The sequence below is a fragment of the Seriola dumerili genome, unplaced genomic scaffold (assembly GCF_002260705.1).
Source record: "Seriola dumerili isolate Sdu_G_001 unplaced genomic scaffold, Sdu_1.0 BDQW01000044.1, whole genome shotgun sequence".
Taxonomy (NCBI): domain Eukaryota; kingdom Metazoa; phylum Chordata; class Actinopteri; order Carangiformes; family Carangidae; genus Seriola; species Seriola dumerili.
This window is the reverse complement of record NW_019174299.1, coordinates 3,638,717-3,659,803: the sequence shown is the minus strand read 5'-3', so window position 1 is coordinate 3,659,803 and position 21,087 is coordinate 3,638,717. Positions and strand designations below refer to the sequence as shown.

Sequence of the window (21,087 nt, the reverse complement as noted above, 5' to 3'; positions counted from 1 at the left end):
AAGAATTGATTTAGATTGTCTCATCTGATTTCCATCCGTAGATTTTATGTTATACATACTTCTGCATGTTGGTGTGATCTTCTCATTTGATCCACAGCAAATACTTCTATAGAATTATGAAATTCTAGAATAGATTTCAGTCACCATTATACCAACTTTAAAGGATAAGTCTAGTAATATTCTATATTTTTCTTGCTGTGAACAAACTTTATTTTCAGTCCTCATGTTGTAAATACGAGGGTGAATATAGATTAATCTGCCACTCAAATAATTTCAGTGAGACTCAGTATTTTGTCCTGATGAGTGACATTTGTAGAAATTCTTCTTCGTAACAGTGCGATTAGATTTATAATAATAGATTTATAATATATAATTGTATTTGCCAGTCCAAGAATGGATATTTCCTTTAAGCATGAGAACTGGAGTGTATTTTTGAATTACTGACGCTGATATGTATCAGGCAGATAGAATAAACCAGCCAACCCCGAGCAGGGACTCTGAGTGTGGCTACCGCCGGACGAGGCATCGGAGAAGCTCCCTGCGGCGTCGCAACCGGCCAGGTGAGTGAGGGGCAGGGCTTAAGTCGGTAAACACATTTCCATGTGTTTCTGTTGGATGTCTAATCTCAGTATATTGTTTTCCCGGCTGTCCTGTGACTCCGTCTGTGCAGATGGGATGGACCGTGAGGACTCTTACCCCGATCAGTCCTGTCCAATGGCAAACCACCACCGGGCCACGATGGCGGGATCCCACTGGGAAGATCTCTGCAGCAGCGCTAGTATCTGTTCACAGTCGAGTGATGAGGAGATGAAGCCCATGGGACACAGCAAAGGGGAGCTATACCCCCCCGGAGGTGACACCAGAGACTACCCCCCAGCAGTGGTCAACATCCTGCCTCACAGTGGACCCTCAGCTGGGATGGGACCACCTGTTGACCTTGGAGGACCGCCATTCTCAGGTAAAGACTTTACATACAATCCTTTCATCCGTCATGTCTGGACAGTCTCCGCTAGGCTCAATGGAGCATTAAATCTTTTCAAATCACAACTCCATCTCTGCCCTTTACAGAGTTTGTACTTCAGATTCTTTACCTGCCAAATACGGTTTACTAGGCTGCATTTTTTCCAACACATCATGTGTTTAATTAAACAAGAGAAGATTTAATAAACTCCCAAATTTAATGTAAAAATCTGAGCTACTCTTTTTGAATACAGTGGTCACATGTAAATTCCATTTGATGACACAAAGGAGTGAAATTAAGAGGAAGCACTCGTGAGTTCAGTCTTCTTCCTTAATCTCTTTGAATCATTGTGAGGTTTGGGGTCTGATTTGCGATGGGTAGAGTTTTAGTTGAGTCATCAAACCTTGGTGCAACAAGGTCACAGGATTTAACTTCAAGTCCTGAGTCCAAATGTAAATCAAATATAAATGCAAATAAAAACTAAACTGAAAACGTAACAAACCTAATCTGAAAATTAAACTAAAAGAACACAAAAGTCATTGTTTACATTTATGAGAATGTAAGTATTTTTACAGGTTCATTTTGAAATGGCTGCAAGCTGAAGTTAAGTGTACTAGAAATTAAGAGATATAAATAGGATACAGTTTGTATTACACATATAAAAATATCCGTTCTGTCACCCTTCAAAATCCGGCCCTACTAGCAATAGTAGAACTAGAACTGAACCAAAAGAAAAAAAACATTTGCAAAAACTAACTAACTAAACCAAATTTAGAATAAAAATGAGAAACTATATTAATATAAAAACTAAACTAGTACTGAACTACTGTCCAGTATATTTCATGATTTTCTTGAATCACTGAAAATAAATGTTTCAGAAATTAAATAAGGCTTGCTGTCCTTCTGCACAGCAGCAGCACCTATCAGCATGTCAGGCCTGTATGGATACTGGCCAGGCCGCAGAGCCAGCCAGTTCTCAGAGAGCCAGAGGCGGGCGTCATCAGTGAGGGCCAGTTTCCACCCATCACCGTGCGCTGAGGACCGGCCCAGCGAGCTGGAGTCCAGACTGGAGCTGCTGCAGTCCCAGTTAAACCGGTGAGTCAGTTTTATCTTTCAGTATTGAAGAGTTAAATTAAAAGAGGGGGCACCCGGATTTGAACCGGGGACCTCTTGATCTGCAGTCAAATGCTCTACCACTGAGCTATACCCCCTTACAATTGTGTTTATTCAACATGGAAGCTTTCGTTATCACTGTGCAATGGCTATTGTTTACCTCCACGTCATGCCTGTCTCCCTCCCTCCCTCCCTCCCCTGGTTGTATATCAGCTCCCAGCTGGGTGGTGAGAACTGCATGATTTGCGTGTGAATGAGAGAAAAGGAGGAGACAGAGGAGGAGGAGGGAAAGACAAATAAAGATAAGAGCGTGGGGGGGGCTGAAAATGTAGGAAGATTATCTGTAAAGTCAAATGTACTTCCTTTAACTGCCTGGCTGCTTATATGTGCGCAAGAGAGAAAGAGAGAGATACTATAGAGAGAGCAAGAGAGAAGCCTAGTGGACATTTTTGAAAGAGCAGATGACTTTTTATAAAAACATTATGAAGCGCTCCATCCATCCTTAAAACAGAATTAAAAACAGTTTCAATTGTGTGTTTTCTCATCATGAAGATAAATTCCTGATGTCTCCCTTCACCCTTTGCCAGGCTGGAGACCCGTATGACAGCAGATATCAACGTGATCCTGCAGCTCCTCCAGAGGCAGATGGCCCCGGTGCCTCCAGCCTACAGCGCCGTGTCCCCGAGCCCTCATCCGCCTCACCCCACCACCTTGTACAGCACAGGAGCACCCACAATTCATACTGTCCCCCCAGTACAGCCAGCACAGATCGACAGCACTGCCTCACTGCTACAGGTGTTGTGTTTGAGTATACACACATACAGTTATCACAAGTATGCTGCTCGGTACTCATGGCTTTTTGGGCCCCTATGCCACTAATTCCAGTAACATCTATTTTATGATTAACATATAAATTGTGAGTGTAAATCAGTGAAAATCAAGTTGAAACAAGTTGAGGTGAGACAATTAATTGAGACAATCGAACACAAATGAGCACATGTGACAACAGGCCTGTAAATCTTCAAAAATGTGTTGAAATAGTTTTAACTGTCAAGAATGAATTTCTCTGGTGGTAAAAAATGTGATAATGGATCGAGGAATAACTTAAATGTCAGTGGAGCATTTTCCTTCTAAGAACAAAAGACAATTTTTTTTCCCCACACTTTTTTAACAGTTTGTCAATGAATTCATAATAATCAGTGTCTTATATTTTCTGTTCTTAGAAAAAGATCACACATGACATTTAAAAGATATAGACATGGACATTAAAAGTTGTGTTCCTTCTTTAATTCTGCACTAACTGGGGAATTATCTTTCAAAATCTTATGACTCCTTACTGGAGCATCATAACATTTCTGAATACATTTAAAATGATACTCTGACAACAGTGGTTCCCAACATGGGGGCCGCAAAGGTATTGCAAGTGGGCCGACAAATCATTTGCAAAACAGTAAAATTTTGGTGAAAAATTTAAAAAATGTAATGTAATAAAAAAATTTGAAATTAAATTTTCAAAAATTAAATATAAATCATGTTTTCAAATAAAATGATCTCTAAAAACATTCAACATATTCACTTTTTTAATTTTTATCATGGTGTGCTTTGTCAAGTCCCTACATATGCAGTATCTAGTCCTGCCTGAATGAATCCCCCTTTTGTCCTTCCAGAGTCCAGACTCTGACTTCAAGCACAAATCCAAGGACTCCCTGTCCAGCGGGATCCACCTCACTGTGGCCTCTGATGACACCATGTCAATGTCACCAGAGGCGGACCCACCACATCTGCCCTCTGTGAACCTCACCCCTCCTCAGTTGTCAGTGGTCCAAGAGCCTCCTGGACTGTTATGTGGCAGCCAGCGCTTCCCCTCCCTCCCTGAGCACCTGGAGACCTCCACAGAAATGCAGGAGATCCAGAGGCACGTCTCCGACCCTGTCTTGCCAGGCAGCTAGAATACCAGTCACCACCACCCAAAAGCCAGGTGCTTTTGGACGGGACGGCCATATGTTACCGAGATTGTTACTTCCTTCTCCCTCCCTTTAAAATCTCCTCTGTCCCGTTGAGATGCTGCTGAATGGCGTGGGAGGCTCCGCGGGAACCGAGGGTTCAGAGTGCCTCCTGTTTCTTACAGACTCAACGGTGCCCTCACAGGCTGCTGTGGTTTTGTGCTCCAGCATCCCTTCACCCCTGAGGTCCTGTGCAATGAAGAGATCACTCCATCCAGCTGGGCGGGAAAATTGTGAAATTGTGAAACATGAGTTGAGAGCAAGCACACAGACACATACATGCGTCAAGGAGTCGACTGTGTTTCCTCGAAGAGAGGTGAAACGCCAAGGACTACTAATATGTTTCACGTGTGAAGAATTATCTGCATTCACTTTGTATAAGAATTGCACATTTAGAGTGTAGAAAAATTTTAATCATTTATTTGGGACTGAAATTATTTTCATAATATTAGAGATGTATTGGTTACATTAAGAGCCATACGTCAAGTAAATGTCATAACTATGAGTGTAAAAAGTTATAGATTCCCTGTTGTTTTGGTGTATGTTGAAAAAAAATATCAAAAGGCAAACCGTAACTGTCTGGCACACTGTGAAGGAAGGTTGCTCAAGGTTCATGGCAGTGTTGGGAAAAAAAATGACAAGTGAAGTGTAATTTTCATCTCATATTTCATGTTCTGACATTTTGACATGAATCAACAGTGCTGGTTAAGTGTGATATTGGATCATGAGAAGGTATTTACAACGTACACAATCAAGCAGAGCAGAAAAACCTCATAGTTTCTTGTACATGTACACGTAGCTCTTAGAGTTTTGTTTTGATCACGGCTGCTTTGCTTGGTTTCCCCGTTTCTTTTTCTGTTCAAATGTGTCAACTGTTTCTGTGGCATGGTCACATGGTTTCATAATGTACCAGATGTGTTTATCTGAAAGTGCCAATATTAGGGGAGTTGTTCTCCTGTTTCGTCTTGACTCACAGTGGGTAGGCCGTGACATTTAAAACTGCTGAAGGTTGTGGATGGTAACTGTCAGTCCCACACACAGACACAGAGACGATGTCTCGAGGCGTCCTACGTTAACATGATTTCACAGTTCCAACCATGAGGTGAATGTAATGCCTTTTAAGCATTTACAATTATATATATATATATATAATGTTTCTTGAAGCACAAATTCCTGTTATTTATCTTTTTTAGATTAAAGACACTGCAGACTTACACTGGAAATCCAAACTGGTTTTATTTTCCAAATGTTGACTCTTACACAACATGTAATGTAACATAAAATGTAATGTCACATAAAGTGCAGAGGAAACACTGAAGGACTGATGGATGACTGAGGATGCATTCAGTGACAGACCTGCAGAGTTAGACCAGGACTGGTTGTGATGCCTGAAGCAGCAGCTGCATTTAATTCAAGTAGACAAACGAGCATTCATCACATGGTGCATTATTTACTGAAGATGTCATAGATGAGGTAAGTACCAGTCTGAGGTGCTATACTTGTGTATGTAAATTTGATGTTGATGTTGTAGAGGTAAATACACTCACCGAGTACTTTATTAGGAACACCTGTGCACCTCTTTATTCATGCATTCATCCAATCAGCCAATCATGTGGCAGCAGTGCAGAGCATGGCATGCAGATACAGGTGAGGAGCTTTAGTTCATGTTCACAGAAAACATCAGAACGAGAGAAAGAATGTTATCTGAGTGAGTTTGACCGTGGCTTGATTGTTGGTGCCAGATGGGCTGGTTTTTGGTTTTTCCTGAAACTGCTGATCTCCTGGGATTTTCATGCACAACAGTCTCTAGAGTTTTTACTTAGAATGGTACAAAAACAAAAAGTGGACAGTTGAAGACTGGAGAAATGTAGCCTGGTCTGATGAAGCTCAGTTTCTGCTGAGACACGCAGATAGTAGAGCCAGAGTTTGGCACCAGCAGCATGACGCCACGGACCCAACCTGCCTTGTGTCAACAGTCCAGGCGGGTGGTGGTGGTGGTGGTGGTGGTGTAATGTAATGGTGTGGGGGATGTTTTCTTTCTTGTCACACTTTGGGTCCTTAACACCAATCAGTTATGGTTTGAATGCATTTCTATCTTGAGTGTTGCTGCTGCGCATGTGCCACGATTTACTGGTTGACAATGACAGTGTTACTGATTTACGTCACGGGTCTCCCTAGTAGAACACCTTAAACATGTGGTCGAACAGGAGATTGGCAGCATGAACAAATCTGCAGAAATGTGATGCAATCATGTGGACATGGAGCAGAATCTGAGGAATGCTTCCAACATCTTTTGCCACGGAGAGTTGAGAGTATTTTAAGAGCAAAGGGAGGAATGAGCCGGTATTTGTATTAATAGTGTCTCATAAAGTGCGCAGTGAGTGTATTGTATTTTTTTACTCCATTTAATTTAAGTTATCTGTCAAACTTCTGCTGAACACATACAATAAGAATTTTTTTTTTTTTTTTTAATTTAAATTTACCAACAGGAGAACTTAAAACTAGGCACACCTTAATTGGATATAATTCAATAATGAGTGGAGATGATACTTCCAGGATCTTTTGCTAATAGTAGGCCACTCATACACATTTACTTAAGTCAAATTTTCAATGCAGGACTTGTGAACTTGTGAGGGAATATTTTACGTGGTTGCTTTTATCTACAGTGATTTTCAGTTTGCATTTCATTCAGCCAATCAGACACTGATGGCTGTGCAAGGTGCCCGACTATTGGGAGCAATTTAGGGCTCTGAAGATGCAGTTATCAGTGTAGACAGAATAGATAAGAAGGGTCAGTCCTTTAAATGAGCAGAGGTGGTACATTTACTCTAGTACTGTCCTTAAGTACAATTTTGAGGTACTTGTACTTTACATGAGTGTTTCCACTTTGTGCTACTTTCTACTTTTACTTCACTAAAATCCAGAGTAAAATTGAGATACACATTAAAATTCTATATATATTTTTTTTTTTTTTTAGCTTGGGACTCCATACAAAAAAAGAAGTGTATTGTCACTAAACGTCTTAGATGACTCATTCAATTAACTGTTCGAAGCCAAAGAACTTTATATTATTATTTAAAAAAAAAAAAAAAAAAAAAGATTAGAGAATATTCCAAAAAGTGAATTCAAATTTGTGTAGCAGAACTGTTTTCTTCTTTCCCCTCCCATTAATCATCTCACAGCTCAGTGGTGAAGCATTTGACTGCAGATCAAGAGATCTCATGTATAAATCCAGGTGTCCTGTTTTTATATTTATCCTTTGGTCACATAAAGGTGACAATACTGTTAACTCCCAACATTAGAGGAACTTTAACCCACTTGTATCTTCACAAAATCAAGCAATAACAAGTGTGTTCCTAAGACATGGAGGAATACAATTTATTAGAGCAAATTCAATAATAAACTTTATGAAAAAAGCTACAACATGAACACTTGGCTTACCAACATTGTAGGTTGATATATTTATATGTATGTACATTTTGCCTTGTAATGGCATGCTACAAGGACATGACCCTTTAATTATTGAAAACAGGTAAAAGAGAGGCAGACACAGACACAGTCAGAAAGTTGTTTCACTCTCTTCTCATTTCACAACTCACTCTAACACAAAGAAAAAAAACTCAGCTTTCCAAGCACAATCTTCTACAAATAAAAAGAAGAAGAAGAGAATAATTAGGGAGCTAAAAGGCTGAACAACATTGCTCTGGTAGGTTCTCAGTGTTGCTGTACACGGCTGCCTCACAGCATCAACAGCCAAACTTAAACACGCTACATGATGACAGACAGCACAGCAGTGACGATATGAAGCCCTCTCAGGTTATTTTACAATTTTTAAAAGTTGCACAGGTCACATTTTGAGCCTGAATACAATTATTTGGAGAGAGGAAACTGGACACACACCCATTTAAAAATTCAAATTGCCACAGGAGTAAACAAGACTGTAATATACTGATCTTTCAATCAGCAATAATATGGTATGAGTCCACAAGAAGGCTACGACAAATTCTGACATATCAGAGAGGTCATCGTCTGCCACCTAAAGCAGTTTGTATCAACCTTTACAAATCAAACAGATGAAACACCTAAACCCTTCATGATAATCTCACATCTGGCTGAAATCACACCAAGTATAAAAATCTGATTTTCAAAGACAACAGCTCAGAGTTCGAAGCTTCCTATAGCTGCTGTGCAGATGAACACTACCTTGTGAGCAAAATAAATAAGAGCTGAAACACGTTTAATAGAAGAAGAAGAATGGAGTAAAGACATGGAAGAAAATGTAAACCAGGTTATTGTGGAGTAGGTGTGTGTGATACTCCAAACACGTTCAGACAGTTCACTCGTGACCTCATCCTCGTCTTGAAAGCAGTGGGATGAGGGGGAAAAAAATTAAGTCCAAATCTGAAACAACAACACTCCTTCTCCTCTTCATCCAAGTGTCCATAGCTTTAGACACGCAGGATCTCCAGGCAGTTATTGTAGCAGATGGCGATCCAGTCCGGCTGTGTGGACGCCCACTGCACATTGTTAATCTCCCCTTCAGCGGTGTAGGCCAGGATGGGATCTTCAATGGCCCGTGGCATCTGCTGGATGTCCCATATCAGCGCCTGGTGGTCGTCGGCTGAGGGGGAAAAAGACACAGAGACACACAGTGACCGTTACGAGAAATATTTGAGAATGGAGGAGCAGGTAACGTGGGAAAAACAGTTCATCAGACATGGAAATGCCTGCCTTTACTTCAGACCTCTGGGGGAAAAAAACAATCAGCTTTCTCAATCATTTGAATGAGGCCGATCTGCTGACACAGAGGAGGTGTCACACGGATGGATGCAGCAGAAAATGTAGGCTTGTCTGGCAAATAGTTTGACTCAACTTTTGCCACACTGTCATTTTATTATCACATAGATCTGGCAATACTCATTGGAAAAGGTGTTAGATTCGTGCTGCATTTGCCAATGAAATACATACAATCAACATTCCAGGTTGATGGACTCATTCATCTGATGGTCCACCTGGACTTCCTGGATTGTATTTTACATCTCACCGGTCCAGCACCTAAAGCAACATGCCCCCCACCAACGCAGCCTCTTGCTGTCGGTCTGAACATCTCCTTACCTGCAGTGCAGATGTGACATGAGGAGTGGGGGGCCCAGGCGATGCCATTAACACAGGCGCGATGGTTGTTCAGCCGAGCCACTGGTGTGCAAGGTACACGTACATCCAGGATGACGACCTGTTACAGAGATATTAATGATAGATTGAGACAGAAAGTTATTACATCATCTTCCTCTAGTGAACAGATTTTGCCCAGCTTTCATGGACTTGTAGATGTTCAAATTTCCATTTTTTGAGTGCTGAGGACAATGTTTACATGTGTTAATTAAAACAGATTTAATTGGTCAACAAGATTAATACCAGTGAGAATATTTTGTCAAGAGTCAAGAATGAACTTTCACTCCCAACTTCTAAGCCAACATGAACAAGAAGGGCTAAAAAAAAAAGAAAAGAAAATTTAAACATCTCCAATTCCTTGAAAATTGGGAAACTCAATTTGCTGAGGAAGAATGTGTGATTAGATCAAAAGCTGCGACAGCTACTTGAGGTGAGATTGTTTTGTAGATTAATGTTGGAAATTAACAAAAACAGAAGAAACATTCAATTCTCATTATTTACAACGAATAATAAAGTGTCTATTAAATTCACATGGTACTGTAAAGGGTTTTCAGTAATACATGTCAACTCAAACCACTTCATGGATACATAGAGTTGAAACCTGCCATTGGCTTTCCAGAGTCTCAATATTAATACAAAAAGCTGCAGAGAGAAAAGGCTACTGGCTGGAAGGAATCCACAGCAAACTGACCTCCATGCCGTCCATGGCCATTGTGGCCAGGTAATTAGGGTCCTGCTTGTTCCAGCAGAGGCGGAGCAGCGGGTGGTGCTGCGGGTCTTCATAGATGATTGTGCTGTGTTCCAGGTGCCGGAGGTCAAACATGCGGACGGACCCATCAGCTCCCACAGAGGCAAACATATCTCTACCACCTCCTGCACGGCTGAATGCAATGTCATACACCTGTAAAGACACATTAATACATTAAATTAAATATTCTCTCAGACTGTGTGCACAACTATAGAGGGTGTGATTCTGCAGAGCAGACGCAAAGAGACCTCTTTGTCATGAGCGATCAGCTGGGTTTTCACATGTCCAGAGACCAGGTTAACTCGTCCTAGCACCTGACCGGTCTCCAGCCCCCAGATAGTGCAGGTTGTGTCAATGCTGGAAGTTCCTGCAAAAAGAACCAACACCATAGAAACTCAAACTTCACACATGAAGGAACAACTAAGTCCAATTTATAGCTTTCTTATTATGAGCCATATTGTGTATTTCCTACCCAGCAGATTGGGATCAACTTCATTCCAGTCAAAGGAGGTGAGGGGCGCACAGAAGTCTGAGTTCTTGTTGTTGTTCAGCAAACATTCAAGACGTGTTTCTGTGTCGCTGACCTGCAAGACAAATGCAAAGGAATTTGGCAGTGAGCAGACTTCCATACTCAAGCCAATGTGACCATGTCACTGCTGCCAGCTGGCAAGACTGAAGCAGTAAACAAATTAAACTTATACCCAAACCACTGACTACTTCATGTTTAGACAACTACTGAGTATGGCAGATAATTGACAGATTTTTTTGTCTCTTGAAACTGTAGCTCACAGGGACACAAAAGAAAGAATTTGGAATATTTTATTCATCTATTTTTAGTTGTTGCCAAAAAAAATCCCATGAGAAGGCCAAAGCCAACACAGTCTTAGTCTCTCTCCATATTTTGTGAGTTTCCTACCCTGTGAGTCTGAAGACATCAACCTATAACAATGTGTTACATATATAGGGTTCAGTTTTTTCAAGGTTCAGAAAATTCCTGAAACAGCTGGGCACTATAGTTGTTAGCAAATTTTACTTACTTTGAAAAAAGGTTACACAATGCATTTAGTGGGGAAAATTTTCAGCAGCTGGATGGTGTATGGGAGAATAAATCAAAATGAATTACAGTGCCCATGTTCAAGGTAATGAAGGATTGTGTGCAATGTCGTGCTTTAAATAGGTTTTGAAAAAACTGGAGGTCTGTTGCACACAGGCAGCTTTAGCTATACACACAATACTGTTTAGTAGGGTCAGCATCAGTACGTGTTGGGGCCAGTCTTTGTGTGGATTGATGAACATAAGTGAACACATATGAGCAGATATCCTACCCTCCAAATGCGCAGGTAGTCTCCACTGGTGGCCAGCAGGTCCGGGTAAACCCCCTTGGTGTCAGGGATCCACATGATCTTGGTGGTGGGGTAAGGGTGATCAAATGTGTTCCTGCAGACAAACTCTGAGCTCTCCTCCTCCAGACCCACCAGCTGAACCTGTACAGCAGCAAACACATAACCTGTTATTTCCACACTGCCCAACTCACTGTTTACAGTGCAACATGGACTGGAAACATCATGAGCTATATATGGTGTTATTACGTGATTTGTAATAACATACAAAGCATGCCTGCTGTATATTTGCACAGGAATACTTTTGTACTTGAGCGTTATTGGAGGATGAAAACAAAACTGTGATTTGATGCTGCGCAGGACGACTAGCATTAGCATTAGCTCGCTAACGTTACCATATTTAGCCTTGGCTAATAAATAGCCACAGCCACACACCACGCACCTTGTTGTTGTATTCCTCCACAAAGCTCCCAAGTGCCAGCCGAAAGCGTTTGTCGGGACGGACGCTCCAGTTCATCGCATAAACCGTCCATGGCGCCTCGTATTTGTAGATTTCTTTTCTTTTGCCGTGAAGCGACATCCTCCCGAGCTGCAGCTAGCACGCTAGCGTTGGCTAACTACGAAATAAGTAGACTTAGAAGCAAACTATTACCAGTTCCTTTAACTTACGAGGACAAATGTCAGCATGGGTGGTGATGAAGCTCATTTAATTAAGCAAATCTTGTTTAAGAGCAAGATTTCTCACCACTTTACTTAACAAAGAGTAGCATTACTCCGTTACGACCTAACGAACTGTCAAGGTAAACAGAATTCAAGAGACTTCCGGTTATTTTTAAAAAAAATAAAATCACATTTTCCTAAAAGTACGTTCCTATTTTAAAATGTATGCAGTCTAAACAAATCGATAATAATAATAATAATAATAATAATAATAATAATAATAATAATAATAATAATAATAATAAAGAAATATGTGTCTATAACATTCATAAATCCAGATTACTAGTAATCCAGTAATCTGGATTTATGAATGTTGATTTATGAATGTTGAATTATGAATGTTGAAGTTCAGACGTTTCTAATAATTCTGTCCGTAAAACAAGAGCACAATCAAATTTCCAGATGACTACTGCCCGAAATGTGTAGGTGATAATAACCTTTTTTAATAATAGGACTAAAAACACAACTCATAGGATACGTTTATCCAGTGCCCATCTTTGAAGCTACAGAGTTTATGTTTTATGTTTAAAAGTGAATTATCACCTATTGTGAAAGCAGTGAAACTTTCACAACCAACAATCTCGTTCTTGTTGCAAACCAGGACACCACATGAATAGTCGTCTTAAAGGCGCAATGATATCAACACAATTACCTACTGTAAAACATGTTATTAAGTGTTATTAAATCTGGTTTAACACTAGGTGTTGTTATGAGTACATTATCATGTGTGCTTTTGCCCTCCAGTGGTCACAGTGCGAAACTCATCTTTTGTGTAGTTTGCGTTTTATTTTGAATACTTGAACCGGAAAAATACTATGCCATCATGTCTAACTTGACCAACAGTTATAGTTACTCACTGTGACCACTAGAGGGAAGAAATCATCATGTTTATACAATAAACCCACCTTTTTACAGAAAGTTGGAAACTTTCTACAGAACTTTTTCTCTATTATTTTATCTCTGTTTAGTTTAATGACGCAGAACCCTATTTCTACGATTGTAAGGTTATAATCAATATCAAATAATGACAGAAACAAATCGATGCAAAATAAGGACTGTTAACTAAACAACCCCCTCGTTACATCATACCATTTCTGAACATTCATTTATTAATCTTTACTGCGTTACAAATCAATCATGCATTATAGAAATCATTTAATCTTGTAAATCCTCTGACACTTATTTTTTGTAAATTGAAGTGTTAATTGAACCTTTTGACTGAGTGTGAGTGAACTATTTATAATATAAGCATGGGCATGTACTGTAGGTATACGTTTGAATAATAATGCAAACGTACATAGTGACATATTAAAATATATGCGAGCGAAATGTGTAATATAAACATACTATACAGTGAAACTGAAGAAAATATTTTTTTTTATAATATTTTATAATATTTTTTATATTGTAACGTAATATAAAAGTGAAACATTAACTATTATTTTTTTCGTTGTAATACCCACCATCATGTCATTGTGTATTTTTTTTATTATGTGCTATTATTACTTTACTTGTCCTCTTAATTTAAGTTGAATATTATACATTTTCCTCTGTATTTGTGGCTCTCATATACTCCGTTTTTAAGTATCCTAAGTAGCGTCATATTTTAAGATGTCTGTTTGAACTTTGGTATACATTAAGTTTATTAAAATGTTTTTAAAAATAATTATTTAAGACGACAAATGGTTTACACATATCAACGCTATATTTTTAAAATAAAAAAAATCATACAAATATTCATAATGCTGTTTTAAAATGATCGCAATTATAGTTACGTACTGTAACTACTGGGGGGCAGCGAAATCTCATAATCACCATGATAATCACACGTTTGACAACCGTAAAAGCAGACAAAATTAGTATAAAAGTATTTCCGGTGAAAAACATTAAAAATAAAACTTTTAAGTCAAGATGGAGTGAGGCAGCGAGGCTGTGGTCACGTGATCTATGCTGTGTAGAATGGAGACGTCGATTCCTGTTGACGCGATGCTTTTACTTTGAAAGGTCGATCCTGTGTCGAGTAGTCTTCTGTTTAAGGACAGTTCAGGTCACTTCAGCTCAACCAGCGTTACATTTATTGTCTGTATTTTGTCAAGGTAAGTGGTTACATTAATTTTGCTCATCTTTTTGGTTTTTAAAATGTTCCACTTTCCGAGTTGTGTTAAAGAGAAAACAGGCTGCCTTCCGTTCAGGCTCATAGGTTGGTTGCTGGCAACAAGGTGCCATGCTAGTTAGCCACCGTTAGCATGCTAATGCCAGATTTGCTAAACAGCTAATAATATAGTGAGTGAGTGCTGGGGGATGGGTCGGACAGTGTGATATGATTACGGCTTGTGGTTTAATCCTATATTAGTCTTTAGGTAAGTATACAGTGTTAGTTTTGGCTGAAGTTCCACGAAAGAAACGCAGTAATCCAAACGTGTCGCAAAGGTTGGCTCGTTGGCTAAAGTTATTTGTGCTAGCGGCAGGTTTCTAGTTGGATATTTACCGGATTCAACCACATACGGTACGGCTACTTTAGTCTGAGCTTAACCCGTACGTAGCCCCAGCAGTGCCACACTATGTCACCAAATGCTTGATTTTGGTTTGTTGTAGATTTATCATGTTTAACCACAATGACAAAGTGACAACGCTGGAAATTACTTTTCATTCAAACAACGTTAAGACGTTTCACTGTACTGTCACACTAGAGCTCCTTTTATTCCTTAGTCATTGTTTTCTACTTCGTTTCGGTCCACAGAGATTTTCGTGTCTTTAGGGATTTATCACGTGAATACCCACTGTGTGAGCAGGGACTGGTGGGTTACTGTATTAGCGACCAGTTTAACCTGGACTCACAGTTTAACTGTTACTCCCAGGGGGCCAGTTTGTTAACTGTTTTACAAGGTACCTTGAAGTGATGAAATTATCACTGCACTTCATAGGCCTATATCCTTCAGAGTTCTCAAAGTCACTGTAATGTTAAGGCAATCCTTAAGGCAAGTTGCAACATATACTATAGTTGACAAATTTCTGGTTTGACTTCTTCACCTTTGACTTCCTATTTTTGAAAGGATTTGTCAGAAGTTTTCCCGACTATTGTCTACTATTTGTAATGTGCATGTTAGACTATTGTGTTTGACCTTCCCTGTCACCCTTTAAGCCACCCTTATTTTCATGTTTTCCAGTCTTCTGCATCAACACTTTATCACTCTGCTTTTCCCCATTCATGCAGGTCCCACCATGCGAAGTGCGTATCTCCTCCTGATACCTGCACTGCTGCTCTTCCTGGCCTTTCCTGTCTCCAGGGGGCGTTATAATGATGACTTTGATGATGGTGAGGACCTAGCAGACTTCGATGACAATGATTTTGCTGAGTTTGAGGACATGAATGATGATCCAGCAGCTGAGACGGAAACTGCCCCTCCACCTCGTGTCTCACAGTCCTCGCAGCCTGATGAGGATGAAGATGAAGATGAAGCTACTGTGGAGCTGGAGGATGGCCAAGATGGTTTTGATGACTCAGAGACACAGGTACATTGCCTTTCCGTCACTGTTTGCATCTTAATTTTGAGCACTATTTATGGCATTTAACTAATTTATAAAGAATCTGTGGCAAAGCTAATTCAATTAAATTTTTTCAAAGGATCAAGACATGTACAGCAAATATGACCAGGAGGAGTTTGAAGGGATTGGAGACATGGAGAAGCCAAGCCACTCCATGAAGGACCCCCTCATAATTCACACGGTGAAGCAGGCTTATTGCTAAAATCTTTCACACGTTGTCTGCTGCTGAGAGGGATCTGCCTGTTGGTTCGATAGGATTCATGTAACTTAAGCCCCTTTTCCACAGGTCAAAAAACCTGCTAAGACCCGCTAACACCAGGCTTCTGTGAGCAATGGGAAAGGGTACCATCATGAACGCTGATGGTACCCTTTCCCATTGCTCACAGAAGCCTGGTGTTAGCGGGTCAAACTTATTAGTTCTGGCTCCGACCGACTGCCCGTGTTAAAGGGGTCAATCGGTTTTAATTAGCGAGTTTACCCACTTTTAAATAACCTGCTTATACCCATTAATTTTGATGGAATAATGGTATTACATTAACTGTTGCCATGGAAGTTCAACAGTGGCAACACTGAAACTGTAGCCTTCCACAACTGACTGATACTGATAGCCACCTACTGTTTCTCTGCAGGTTCCTGCACATCTGCAGAACAGTTGGGAGAGTTACTATATGGAGATCCTGATGGTGACGGGCCTGTTGGCCTACATCATGAACTATATCATTGGGAAGAACAAGAACAGCCGCCTTGCACAGGCCTGGTTTAACTCACACAGAGAACTTCTAGAGAGCAACTTTGCACTAGTGGGTGAGTTCCTCCACCTCTGTGTTGTCTGTTGTGTATATCAGCAGTGTGTGAAATACGACTCATGTGTCTGTTCTTTTGTCCCTGGTAGGGCTGGGCGACAAAACGCTAGCAATAATTATCGCAAAATTATTTTCCTCGATAAAAACATTGAAAATGTTCGATAAGTGTTCGATATAATTAATTTCCATGTTTATGGCACACCCACAAATGAATCACGAACAGCCAGTAATGTCGCAGGAATAGAGGTCTGCATTGTGCAAGTTAGAAAATCACGGTGAGAGGTATAGATACAGGCTAGTACGTGATATTATTTACAGACGCACGCAGTGACTGATGGGCTTGAAGTTGGAGCGGGGTAAGCAAATAAGGCAAAATCAGCGACACCACAGAAAAAGCAGAACGCAGCTCGAAGGACGAAGATATCGTCGACAAGAAAAGGCCACTCAATTTCAGTAGTTTGGAGATATTTTGGCTATTTACAGTCTGACAAAAAACAGAGCAATGTGCACTGCACACTGTGGTGGACACACGTTCCATCAAAGACAGACAATAATCAGGCTTTAAACCTGAAAGAAATTACAATGTGGCATTTATTGTGATAAATATTGATGTTGACTGATATGAAATTTTTTTTATCATGATAACAGTTTTGGCCATATCGTCCAGCCCTAGTCCCTGGTCATAATCAAATGGATGGAATGATGGCAGTCTGTGTGAGGTAGATCATTTGTTAATTGTCAGTCATTTGTATGTGAAGGTGATGATGGCACCAGTAAAGAAGCAGTGAGCACTGGGAAACTGAATCAGGAAAATGAACACATCTACAACCTGTGGTGCTCTGGACGTGTGTGCTGTGAAGGCATGCTGATCCAACTTAAGGTATCGACATTGTGTTATGATATGTTGGTGTGTTGTTGTCAGTGCATTGTGTTAAATATAGAGTAACATAATATATTTTGTTTTACTCCAGTTTCTTAAGAGGCAGGACCTGCTTAATGTTCTGGCCAGGATGATGAGGCCTGCCTGTGACCAAGTGGTATGTACCTGTCAAGTAGTAATTTGAAGTACAGGACTATATACGTAGTATTGCAGTTAGTCTTTTTCTAACCCACAGCATCTGTCTGTTGGTTTGTAGCAAATCAAAGTGACTCTTAATGATGAGGACATGGACACTTTTGTGTTTGCTGTGGGCACCAAGAAGGCCATGGCCAGACTTCAGAAGGAGATGCAGGACCTGGTAAATATCCTCTACAACCTAAGCTACATTTGATGTATAATTGTTTCTACACAAATAGATGTATTTATTTATTTCTGTTCCAATTGTATTATACAGTATTACTCACACATAATTTTGATTTTGTTGTGTCTTATTCTTTTACCTGGTTGTCATTAATGCTCAAACATCAGCTATGATTTTTCTTCTTTTTCCACAGAGTGAGTTCTGCGGTGACAAGCCTAAGTCTGGGGCCAAGTATGGGCTCCCAGACTCCCTGGCTATTCTTAGTGAGATGGGCGAGGTCACAGATGGGGTGATGGACAACAAGGTGAAGTCTGACTTTTTTACTCTTATCTCACTTACAGTATTATTATAAAAAGTAAGCACAAAGTCTCTTGATTTTGCCCTGAAACAACTTGCATACAGCTCTCTCATTACACCTTTGCCTTTTGGATCTGTTTTTTGTATTTTTCAGATGGTACATTATATCACCAACCATGCTGACAAGATTGAGTCCATCCATTTCTCGGACCAATTTTCTGGTCCAAAAGTTATGCAAGAGTACGAATTTACTTTGCGTTTTTAATCTTTCACATGCAAATTATTAAGCATTTTCTTATTTTCTATGTGGTACTAGCACTTCCTATGTCGTCTTTTAGGGAGGGTCAGCCCTTAAAGCTGCCTGAGACCAAGAAGACACTGCTGTTTACATTTAATGGTGAGCATTTTTTCTCTACTATTTTCCTAAAAATCTTGGCTATACCCCATAATTTGATTTAACTAGTGTGTGTATGTGTGTGTGTGTGTGTGTGTGTGTAGTGCCTGGTATGGGCAATACCTCTCCCAAAGACATGGACACTCTGCTTCCTCTCATGAACATGGTGATCTACAGCATCGACAAAGTCAAGAAACTCCGTCTGAACAGAGAGGTGAGCAGGATTCAAATGCTCTGGTGGCTCATAGTACAACCAAACTATCACCCACTTATTTGGTGTATTTGGGGGTTTTACATGGAAGCTTGAAGTGAAACTATGTGTGACTTTGTTCTTCCTGTCCATTCAGGGCAAACAGAAAGCTGACAGAAACCGTGCCCGGGTAGAGGAGAACTTCCTGAAGCAGACTCATGCTCAGCGCCAGGAGGCGGCTCAGACTCGCCGGGAGGAGAAGAAGAGAGCTGAGAAGGAGAGGATCATGAATGAGGAGGACCCTGAGAGACAACGGCGTCTGGAGGTCTGAAATAGAAATTGAACATATAAACCCCTCGAAAAGATGTTTAAAGGAATAGTTTGACATTGTGGGAATTATTATTCACTCTCCTACTGAGAGTTAGATGGATGGCAAACTATAACTTTTTTATAAAGAAAACCATAGAATTAAGCATAGAGGTCTCATTCTCACTGTTAAGTTTTGTGTCTCAGATGTTTAATTTTCTCTTTCAGGAAGCAGCTCAACGACGCGAGCAGAAGAAGATTGAGAAGAAGCAGATGAAGATGAAGCAGATCAAAGTTAAAGCCATGTGAAACACTACCACAGGGTTAGGGGATACAAGCACACGTGAAAGCAGTGCTCAGTTAAGTCTTCTCCAGCTTCTCTCCACCACAGCTCTGGTTCAGTCGCTCCAGCTCCAAACTGACATCTTGTACCTCCGGGTGTGTCAAGCTTAGCTGTTTGTGTCACCACCTGCTCCATTTGGTGTGGCTAAACCTTAATGACTGTGAGTGAACTGCCTGTGTCAATTGAGAGGGACTTTTTCACCATCAAATCTGTCTCCACATCATGCAGGATTTTTTTTTTTTCTCTCTAAATCTATCTTCTTCTAATCAAAACTGTTGCAGCTCAGTGAGCTTTTTAAACTGAATCTGCTGGGAAAGAACACACTAATTGGTGGTATTGAGCCACATTTTAAAAGGAATGAAAACATTGCAGTTTCATTGCAGTTTCATTTATTACCATTAATATAATCTTAAATGATACGATCAAGGAAATTTTATCTCATCTGCATATGAGTTAGGTTTCTTGCAGGCTGTTTGTAATGAATATCTGAGCAAACATAATAAAGTGCACTGGAGTCTGTTGGAAAAACTGTGTCTGTTGTTTGTTTAATAGTAAATCACCAGTAATTGGTTAGATGATAGGTACAAAAATATATAGGGTCATAGAATAGTAGTGTACAACATAGAGACTGATACATCGACCTCTTAGTATCAGTAGTTGAAAGAGTGAGGGTCTATAACAGGCATCAGAATGGGTGAGGCTAAATGCTAAATTTAACTTATAGATTGTGTCAGCAGTCTGGAAACTAGATTTGGTTACATCGGTGTGGTCCTCTCTTGACAAGCTGAAATAGATAATAACCCTGTCTAGTCAGAAGCCTTTTATGGTGTAAGTCTGATATGAGAAAACCTGTGATCTCAATGGGAAATATGAAAATATAACATTTATTTATTTGTGATTTGTCCACAGTATCTTAAATGATGAAATCCTTTGACAAAATAGGATAGTCTCAGACATAACCAAGCAATTTAATGAACTCACTCAACAAAAGCTAAACTTATGTTTGTTTATGTTTAGCCAAACCCCACTGATATAAATGAGGTGGACAAAATAACAGTGTTACATCATGCAGTTCATAAGCACAACAAACTACATCCTTAAAAGTCAATGCATTTATTGCATTGTCTTACCACAATTACTCATTTTTAGTGTTTATACATTACTTAATTTCTGTCAAACTTCCTGCAGCGTTGAGTCAGTCTCCTCATGGGCTTCACTTAGCTTTTATCTCACCTGTTATTCTGGTTAACCTGTATGTGATTTTACTAAATAATATAACAAAAGTAAAAGATTGCCACCATTTGAAATAAAAAATACTGAAACACTTTGACCAAGTAAATAATTTAAAGGCACTCTCTTGTGGAACTCAGTTGTTCCACATTTTAAATTTTTGCATTTTATTGATCCATTTTCTGAATTTTCTTCTATTCTGTACCACTCACTGCTCAAAATTACAAATTCAGTCACAAAATTTTATGAATCATCTCCAGCAAATTAATCTATGTTGTTTATTATTTCTTGGTGCACTCTGTGGGTCACTTTAGTGATGGAAAATTTTCAAAAACTGTCAATTGGTGCCACATATGTTTATTTTGGTAGGTCAACTGGAAAGGTGGATGTAGTAGTGTAGTGGTGGAGCTCAATGACTTTATTTAAGTACAATTTTGAAATAGTTGTACTTTACTAGTATTTTTTAAGAGGCAAATGCTGTACAATTTGCTCCCCTACATTTGTTTGGCATCTGTAGTTACAGGATGCATTGCAGACTTTACATATAAAACTTATAAGTTTATAAAACATAATTAATATTTAGGATTAAGCTGTCCAACAGTATATACACCGGTTAAAAATCAGCTCCAGCTTGGCCAGCTACAACATTAAATTAGTGCTCACACGTTTATGAATCAGTA

The 21,087-nt window shown here is 39.7% G+C and overlaps 3 protein-coding genes and 1 non-coding gene across 7 annotated transcripts in view; 2 read left to right on the top strand and 2 right to left on the bottom strand.

Moving 5' to 3' along the window:
• LOC111217490 (potassium voltage-gated channel subfamily H member 6-like) overlaps positions 1-4,646 on the top strand; it is a 30,590-nt gene extending 25,944 nt beyond the window's left edge. For 2 of the 4 annotated variants that reach the window (XM_022739386.1, XM_022739384.1), the window contains exons 12-16: positions 461-560; positions 671-958; positions 1,876-2,056; positions 2,662-2,869; positions 3,742-4,646. In XM_022739386.1, coding sequence (XP_022595107.1) covers positions 461-560; positions 671-958; positions 1,876-2,056; positions 2,662-2,869; positions 3,742-4,023 — 1,059 coding nt within the window. In that variant the 3' untranslated portion in view covers positions 4,024-4,646. Of the gene's footprint in view, positions 1-460; positions 561-670; positions 959-1,872; positions 2,057-2,661; positions 2,870-3,741 lie in introns of all 4 variants that reach the window. The other 2 variants (XM_022739385.1, XM_022739383.1) reach the window with 1 other exon arrangement.
• trnac-gca lies at positions 2,101-2,172 on the bottom strand. The gene has a single exon. It is a non-coding gene; the product is annotated as a tRNA-Cys (tRNA).
• A 2,784-nt stretch (positions 4,647-7,430) lies between the features above and the next one.
• Positions 7,431-12,147, bottom strand: LOC111217756 (DDB1- and CUL4-associated factor 7). Its single transcript, XM_022739741.1, has 7 exons — positions 11,780-12,147; positions 11,323-11,481; positions 10,470-10,581; positions 10,246-10,364; positions 9,941-10,150; positions 9,193-9,310; positions 7,431-8,698 (listed from the first exon to the last, which is right to left on the bottom strand). The coding sequence occupies exons 1-7, from the start codon at positions 11,915-11,917 to the stop codon at positions 8,526-8,528; spliced, it is 1,029 nt and encodes a 342-aa protein (XP_022595462.1). The 5' UTR covers positions 11,918-12,147; the 3' UTR covers positions 7,431-8,525.
• A 1,912-nt stretch (positions 12,148-14,059) lies between these two features.
• Positions 14,060-19,699, top strand: ccdc47 (coiled-coil domain containing 47). The gene is made up of 13 exons (XM_022739527.1): positions 14,060-14,153; positions 15,272-15,570; positions 15,683-15,784; positions 16,233-16,407; positions 17,165-17,286; positions 17,378-17,443; positions 17,543-17,644; positions 17,841-17,951; positions 18,099-18,184; positions 18,283-18,341; positions 18,443-18,552; positions 18,686-18,853; positions 19,063-19,699. Exons 2-13 carry the CDS (start codon positions 15,280-15,282, stop codon positions 19,141-19,143), a joined length of 1,473 nt encoding a protein of 490 aa, XP_022595248.1. The 5' UTR covers positions 14,060-14,153; positions 15,272-15,279; the 3' UTR covers positions 19,144-19,699.
• The last annotated feature ends 1,388 nt before the right edge of the window (positions 19,700-21,087 follow it).